The following is an 8,210-nucleotide window of genomic DNA, read 5'->3' on the forward strand; positions in this document are numbered from 1 at the left end:
AGCTCCGAGCAGGCCCACTAGATCCAGTTCAGGCTTCGATGGAACCGAAATTCGACTAAGTGTTCCCCAGTGCCAGCTCGCGAAACAGGATTTTGCTTGCTCGCCCGCTGATGGGGATCACTGGATATTTGGCGCCAAGGGGTCGAGTGCACCAAGTCAGATTGCGAAGTGGTGAGGAACAGGCGAAATGTGTGCCTGCGGCCTGGGCTGCTGGACGTGAGACCCAGACGCAAATGCCCGGGTCCCGGCGCCTCCCTCCCCTTGGACAATCCAAGTGCTCGCGTTCCGTCTGCCTCCCTATCCCATCCACTCAACCATTGGCGCTGCGATCTAGGGTACACCTAGGGGGCTACATCAAGAGACCAGGAAAAACCAGTGCCCTTGAATCGACTCCGACTCATAGCGACCCTATAGAACTGCCCCATAGGGTTTCCAAGGCTGTAAATCTTTATGGAAGCAGATTGCCTCATCAATCCTGCAGAGAGGCTATTGGGTTCGACTGCAGACCTTTTGGTCAGCAGCCGAATGCATTAACCACTGAGCAACCTGAGGTCCTCCAGAGGCCTGGAGGGAGGTAGTTACGCAGGGCTGGGGCGCAGGCCCCCACCCCCCAGGTGGGGTGGGGGCGGGACGGGAGGCGGGGTCACCTCATTCCTGGACAGGGGCGGGTCCGGAGTTAAGTATAAAAGCTGCCCGCGCTGGCGCTAAAGATAGCTTTGGGTTGTCCTGGGTCTTTCGCTAATTCGAGAGTCTTGCAACCCCGCGAAGGAGGCAAAATCTCTCGCTCTCTCTGTCTCTACTAGAGGACTCAGCGTCCAGTGCTCCAGCCAGCTAAAGGACCTCGGAGGACCGACATTCGCGCCGCCACCATGCCCAACTTCTCTGGCAATTGGAAGATCATCCGGTCGGAAAACTTCGAGGATTTGCTCAAAGCGTTGGGTAAGGAGGTTTTCGAGAGCCCGGGAAGGGCAAGAGGGGCCCCCGGAATCCTCAGAGGTGGGAAGTGAGAAAGAATGGGGGTTCAGATCCGGAGGGAGTTGGAGTGCGGGCGCGGGAGTCTGGGCGCCTGCATCCCTAGGAAAATGAGCTGGACCCTTGGGTCCGGGGATGTTGGGCCTGGATGCCTAAATCCTGCTTTCACCGGCGGGGCCCCCACGAGTGCCAAGTTCCTGAGGTGACTCAGAGCCTGTGAATCAAGTAGAAACCAGAAACATGAGTTCGGTTTCCCTAGGCGTTGGGGGGGGGGGGGCTGTTGGTTAGTTTTGGCGCCTTGGCCTGGCTGATCAGGGCACCTGGCTCTCCAAAGTTCAGAAGTTGTCGATTGGAAGAGCAGCAAACTATGCATCCAGGCTTAGAGCCCGAGTCCCTACCCAACCAAGCCACTCAGAGACATTCCATCCTCCTTCCCCGTGTCCCCCCCTCCCCTCCTAACCCAATCCCCCAGAAAGGTTCTGTACCCCTTTGCATCCATCCACCCACCTGGTGATCCCATCCCTCCACCTCTTTCGACTTTTTCTACTTTGCCTACCCCTCCCCCCACCACCACTCTGTGAAACAAGTATTTTCCAAAAGCCAACAACTCCAGAGTCCTAAAATCACTCTGGATAATTATCACTTTCTTGGATTTCAGCAAATGGCTTCGTGTGAAACCCCAGCTCCCCATTTCCGAAAATCCCAGTTCCCTCCTCTCTCTCTCTCTCTCTCTCTGGAGACTGGGCCCCTGCCCAGCTGGATGCAATGGTCTGAGGTGATAGAAACTGAACCCTCCCAGTCTGCTCTTCCAGCCTTCCAGGTTCTTGGGGGGTGGGGTGGCTGGAGGGTCTGGGGAGGGGGAGAGAACCAGGGCTCTGTGACTAGGGAGATTGCTCAGGGAGAAGATGGTTAGACTGTATTCAGCAATTGGGAGGGGGACCTGGGAGCCAAAGGGTCACCTAGGATCCTTGCCATGGCATTATTTTCTGTACTGTACAGAGAAACCCTGGCTGGGTTGGAGGAGCACCCTGTATGGGGCAAAGAGTTGTAGAAGTTCATTTCGACTGAGGAAGGGTCTGGAAACACTAGAGAGAGCAGCGATTTCCATTGTTCCCTGAGTTGGATTCTTCCTGCCATCTAACCACAATATTTATTGCCATCATCCATCATAACAGCCCTTGCTGTGCCCTTTCTGAAATTAAAGACCAAAGGATAGAAATTTTCCCTTCAGACAGCCTGGATGCCACTCCCTCTCCCCTATCTTCTCTGGATTCTGGCTCTCCCCCTGGTTCTAGTGGATAGGGGGAATGGCCTGGAAGAATAAGATTCAAAACCTAACTGACTGTCTGTCTTCAGTCTGTTTGTCCTCCCTGCAGGGTCCCTCAGAGCCACGTGCCCTCCTCAGGCCCTGCTGGGGGAACAGATTGAAAACAGATCAGTTAGACAAACACAGTCCTGAGTCAGCCAAGGTCAGCTGAGCCAGCCCCCAGCTGCACAGGCACCAGGGGCAGGCTGGAGGGATGTCCCCCTCTGACTCCAGCCTTGCCTCTGCAGGAACCTCATCCCTTCTCATTCCCATTTGCCCTGTGGGAGGGCCCTTCTGACAAGGGATGCTCAGGTATTTGGGGAATACCTATCTCATCCAGTGGGGCTTGTGGCACATAAAGGATTCTGCTCCCACAACAGGAATGATGGATGTTAGTAGCAGAGTGAAGTAGTCCCTTTGCCCAAGAAAACGGGAATGGGATGTGTCTCCTCTACCAGATCAAATGGGCCTGGGCACCTGAACTGCTTTTCCCTGGGCCCAAGAGATCAACAGCCAAGAGGTGGGATTCTGAGGTCTCCTGCAAGGGCAGGGCTCTTCCCTCTCTCTTGTGTCTGAAATAGGGAGAGTCTGCTTTGATGCTGAGGAGGAAGAGGACTGGTGTTGCTCTAGGAACCCAGCTCTGGAGGAGGACCAAGTGTGGGCCCAGCTAGGGCCAAGGAATCTGGGCCAGATCAGGGACAGAGGAATCCGGTTTGCCTGGCCTAGCCAAGCTTGGCCCTCTTCTACCCACCTGTTGCTTCCCTGAAAGGTTCTACTCCAGTTCAGGGCAGAAAGCTAGGTGAGGGAGGTGAATTGAGCTTAGGACTGGGCCTGGCCCAGAAGTGCCCCCATACCTGCTGATTTTCCTGTCACAGGGTCTCTCTCCTGTCTCTCCCACCTCTCTTCATAAATAGGAAACACAGAAAGGAGTTCCAATTTGGGGGAAGGCATGGGGGGGCGATGCACAGGAACTCTGAATCTACAGAGAGTGAATGAGAAGGCTTGACCCACCTGAGGTGGGTTGGGTGATCCTGGAGTGGGGTGGAGGGGTGGTGTCCCTTTTTCAGTCCTTTTTTTTTTTAAATTGTGATTTGAGTGAAAGTTTACAGAGCAAATTCATTTTCCATACAGCAGTTCATACACATTTTGTTTCATGACATCGCATGACAGTGTAACAGCTCTCTTCCCACGTCCTCCCTATAGTTAACTCTTCTCTGTGTCCTTTTTTCCTATGCATTCTTGCCCTCTAAGCTATCTCCCTATGCAAATTCTGCCCTTCTGTTCCCTCAGGATTGAATGTTCTAAGGAGGGTATCTACCTAATGTAAGTGTTCACCCTATATGCCTGTCTATTGTTTGTCTGGAAGCCATGGGAATGAGTTCAATTCTGAAGGGTAACTAGGGGCCATAGTCTCGGGGATCTCACCAAGCTCTGTCAGACCTGTAAACCTTTTTTTTTTTTTAAATGATTTTGAGTTTTCTTCCACATTGTTCTCCCACTCTATCCAGGATCTCCTGCACTGATCCCTTTCCAAGTGGTTGACTGTGATAGCCGAGCGCCATCTAGTTCTTCTAGTCTTATGGTCATATAGGTCTGTCCTTTCTTTGGGGCATGTTCTGGTTCCCTAGTGCTGCTCTGACAAGAATATACCACAAATGGGATGGCTGTAACAAACAGGAGTTTATTTACAATTTGGAGGCTTTAAGTCCAAGTTCAAAGTGCTAGGCTCTAGGGGCTGGGTGAAAGCCCCTCAACCTTGGGGTCCAGCTCTGCCTCCTGCTCCCAGCCACTGGAGCTAGAGGCATTTCTTCACTCAGATAGCTGTTGGCTGCTGAGGCTGAGAAGCCCAAAGTTGACAAGTAAAAAGGCACAGTCCCGATATTACTAAACTACATGGCAGGCCATTAACTTAAGTCCGTTGTAAGTCCCAAGGTCGGCAGAGCATGGCAGGCTGCTCAACAAAGACACAACTACATGCAGGGTCCAAGCGTGCCATAGGCTAGAGACTGTTCCCAAGCCTTCTCCTTAAATTCAGGAAGCAGACCACATTCCCAAAGGCAGCTACTCAGCTGCTTGTGGTAGATCCTACCATGGACCTGATTGCCAGTCTCATTATAGGGAATAACTACCACCAGCTGCCCAGCCACTCAACCAGGCCCAGCAAAGTTGACACACAAATGTAACTACCACAGGGCAGGAGAGAGTTCCCTTAAGGGAAGAAGGGCATGGGAGCCCTCCAGGAGGGCAGGTGAGCAGGAAGTTGATTGCAGGGATCTTTCGGTCTGGTTCTGACTTTCTCTTTCCCTTCCCTTTTATCAGTAAAAGTAATAGTAACAATAACAAGAGCTACTGTGCCCCAAGAACCTAAAGGTGTACCTAGCACATCCTAAATACACATCATGCCATTTGTTAAGCTTTTGAGGAGGCTATTATTTCATTTTTCACTTGAAGAAATTAAGGCTCAGAGAGGTTAAACTTTTGCCTAGGGTAACCCAGCTGGTATGGGGGTGCTGAGCCAGGTGGGAATCATAGTCTAATGGATCTGATTCCAGAGCCTCTGGCTTTCCAGGCTGCTGGCCAGTCTATAGAGGGAAACAACTGCTCCATATCTTCACCTGCTGAGAATTCCTGCTCTACTACTAACCTAAAGATTGGCAGTTTGAACCACCCAGTGATGCCAACGAAAGGTCTGGCAATCTGCTTCCATAAAGATTACAGTCAAGAAAACTTTGTGGAACAACTTCACTCTCTAACATATGAGGTCACTATGAGTTGTAATTGACTCAACAGCAATGGATTTGGTTTTATTTTTTTCTCATTTTTAGGAGGGCGGAAATGGAGCAAACAAAGGCCTTCCTAGCTCCTGATGGGGGTAGATAGAGCAGAGGGAAGTGGCTCCTACTTCCTAGTTCATCAGTGGAGCCTTGTTAGGAAAGGTCCACTCTGTACTTGGGCAGGGGTGAAGTCACAGTCCCAGATGAGGTCCCCTCAGCAGAGGGTCTCAAGCCAGGGTGGACATGGACTAGAAGTGAGGTGAACAGAGAGCCAAGGTAAGGTTGGCAGTAGAATGCTTGCTGGATGAGCGGCACAGAGAAGAGCTGCCCCAGAGAACTGTGTAAGAGGTGAGACTTAGGAAGCCCATTCAGGCCTTCTGACCACTAAAGGCAGGGTACTGGGCTGCACCTCCTGCTGCTTCTGCCAAACTACCTTCCTGGACACCCAGTCAGACTCCCTCTTTCCACCAGCTACTCACAGCACAGCCTGCTCCAGCTGTCCCATGAGGGAGATATGAGACAGATGCCTGGAGCACCCCAAAAGGTGAGCCTCTCCTCTTTGCAGGGGTGAATGTGATGCTGAGAAAGATCGCCGTGGCTGCAGCATCCAAGCCAGCAGTGGAGATCAGACAAGAGGGAGAGACTTTCTATATCAAGACCTCTACCACCGTGCGTACCACTGAGATTAACTTCAAGGTTGGGGAAGAGTTTGAGGAGCAGACTGTGGATGGGAGACCCTGTAAGGTGAGTACCGGGAAGGGGTCCTCGGGATCATGGCATCTATTGCCCTCCTTCTCAACACACCAGTTCCCAGTTTTTCCTTGAGTCTTTTCTCCATTCCCAGTGGAGGAAGTTGGCTTTTTTTTTATGCCACATGTCAGGGACCCAATGTGGGAATTCTGCCAGTTACTCAGTATATCTATTCCAATTATGCATTCTGAGACTGGGGAGATCACTACAGGATGGGTTCGGGGACCCACTGGACCCACTGTGAGACGCACCTGAGCTAAGACTCCCATCAATAACTTGACCTCCGTATGCCCCCACTCTGACTATAGGTAGTGGTGGGGTGGGGGAAATAGGTAGAAGGTCCAGCCCCTATTCCTGCTGCATTTCCTTGGTGTGGACCTAGCTCACTTGGTCACTTCTTCCTTACAGAGCCTGGTGAAGTGGGAGAGTGATAACAAACTGGTCTGTGAGCAGAGGCTTCTGAAGGGAGAGGGTCCCAAGACCTCCTGGACCAGAGAATTGACCAATGATGGAGAGCTGATCCTGGTGAGTCCTTCTTCCTTCCAACTAAGAGCAAACCCGGTCCTACCTTGGACAATTATCTGGGAGACTCGAGGGTTCAGGAGGTTCTCCTGACTGGTCTCCCTACCCTCCTGATGGGGCCACTAAAGCTGGATCAAGCTATCCTCTATAGTGCCCTGTGGGAATCAGAAATGGTGCCCCTTCTGTGTGGAGCAAAGGTGGCAACCTAACATCAGAAGATTTGGACACGGACTACTCTGTGCCTCCCGTCCTGAACAAGGGTCTGTCTTGCATGTCAGGAGGGACAAACACTGAAGGGCCCCAGCAGTTCTCCAGGAATCTTCCTGGCTTGGGGAAGATGGGGTGGGAGGGGTCTCTGGGATTCTATTGCTATCATCCCTCCATCGATGCCCAGGCACTCTGGGACCAGTTTCTGCCTATTGGTCCAGAGCCAAGAAGTAGGTTTGCACTTGGTTGCCATTCAACCCCTCTCCTCCAAAGCCACAGAACCCCAGGGGCCTCCCAGGCTCACAACTACTTCTGTCTTTCCAGACCATGACGGCAGATGACATTGTGTGCACCCGGGTCTATGTCCGAGAGTGAGTGGCCATGGGTCCAAGCTGCTCGAGTCTACCACCAGCTCATGCTCACCACCCTGCTCCCACTGCCTCCTACTCCCTCCTTCTAGGCTAGTGCTCCCCTCACCCTGGCACTTCTAGGGGTTCCTGGCATGCCTCTTGTGGGGTCTCTGCTTTCTTTGACCCCTTTTCCCATTCCCATACCACCAAAGAGGGATGGATTGCAAGAGCCCAGATCACCCACTCTGGAATCACTCTCCCTTCCCCAAGTCAGCAATCCTAGCCCAAAACTACCCCAAAGTATGGTCCCCTTTCTCTCTCTCTGAAGGTACCTAAGGACCAGAGTTAGCAAGATTGGCCCTCTGGCTTCTGCTCTTTGTCCCTGTAGTCTATATAGTTTAGAATATTTATTTGTTAACTTTATTAAAATGTTTTAAAAAATAAACTGGTTTGGTTCAGTGGGAAAGGGGTAGAAAAGTTGTCCAAGTTCAGCTTTGGTTTTGAAATGTGTGGGGAAGAGGTGAGGTTTCAGCAGAATGGATTTGGGTTATCCAGGAGGGAGAGAACAATCCTTCCCTTCACCCTTCTAATCACCACCTCTTCATTCACTGCTGAACCCACAAGCATCACCTCTACTTCCTTTCCTCCAGCCTGTGGTCCCCTACTCTGCCTTCTAAGGTCACTGGAGCCTCCTCCTGGCCTCCTGCAGGGGCCCTGAGAAGTTGACCACCACCATCTATCTCTTCCTATGCTTTCCCTGATAGGACACAGCTTTCTGTTCCTCCTCCAATTGTTCCTTCTCTCTTCTCCAGTCCTAATCTGTGGGCAGCCCCAGGCCTGGCCTTAGTCTCCCACATGGTTCCCAGATGAGCTCATACACACCCACAAGCTGGCCCTTGCTCCTGCCCAGGTCTTTTGGTGAGAGGAAGGTCTCATCCTGCCTGTCAGCTCTCAGTGTCTGAGATAAGGCCATCTCTGTTACTGTCCTTCCTCCTTGCCTTGATATATTCCACACACACCTTCTGCCCTTGGCTCCGAGACCTTCCAGGTCCCTTGAATCCCCCCACCCAGTAGGTCTGGTGATCTATTTCCACACTCATGTCTAACTAAGTCTCCTCAAATTCCTTCATGATCTCTCTCGAGCCCTTCCTCCTCTCCCTCCCCAGGCTACTGCCCTAGATCAGGACATCCTCATTGCTTACCTGGTTTGCTTGCCCAGCTCTCTCCACTATCATGGCATGATCGATTAAGATAAGCACAGGTGTTAGAATTAATAAGAGGAGTTCAAATCCTGCTGCTGCCATTTACTAAGTATGTGACCTTGGACAA

At 51.8% G+C, this 8,210-nt stretch overlaps 1 protein-coding gene across 1 annotated transcript; it reads left to right on the forward strand.

The window, feature by feature from the left end:
* Positions 1–869: 869 nt before the first annotated feature.
* CRABP2 (cellular retinoic acid binding protein 2) lies at positions 870–6,906 on the forward strand. The gene is made up of 4 exons (XM_007948425.1): positions 870–939; positions 5,618–5,796; positions 6,211–6,327; positions 6,856–6,906. The coding sequence occupies exons 1-4, from the start codon at positions 870–872 to the stop codon at positions 6,904–6,906; spliced, it is 417 nt and encodes a 138-aa protein (XP_007946616.1).
* The last annotated feature ends 1,304 nt before the right edge of the window (positions 6,907–8,210 follow it).

The sequence above is a fragment of the Orycteropus afer genome, unplaced genomic scaffold, assembly GCF_000298275.1.
Source record: "Orycteropus afer afer isolate SDZICR_OR568_19922 unplaced genomic scaffold, OryAfe1.0 scaffold00217, whole genome shotgun sequence".
NCBI lineage: Eukaryota > Metazoa > Chordata > Mammalia > Tubulidentata > Orycteropodidae > Orycteropus > Orycteropus afer.

Coding starts and splice junctions, on each gene's coding strand:
- CRABP2 (XM_007948425.1), top strand. CDS start 870: ATGCCCAACTTCTCTGGCAATTGGAAGATCATCCGGTCGGAAAACTTC. Junction 940..5,617: donor GGATTTGCTCAAAGCGTTGG/GTAAGGAGGTTT, acceptor TCCTCTTTGCAG/GGGTGAATGTGATGCTGAGA. Junction 6,328..6,855: donor ATGATGGAGAGCTGATCCTG/GTGAGTCCTTCT, acceptor CTGTCTTTCCAG/ACCATGACGGCAGATGACAT.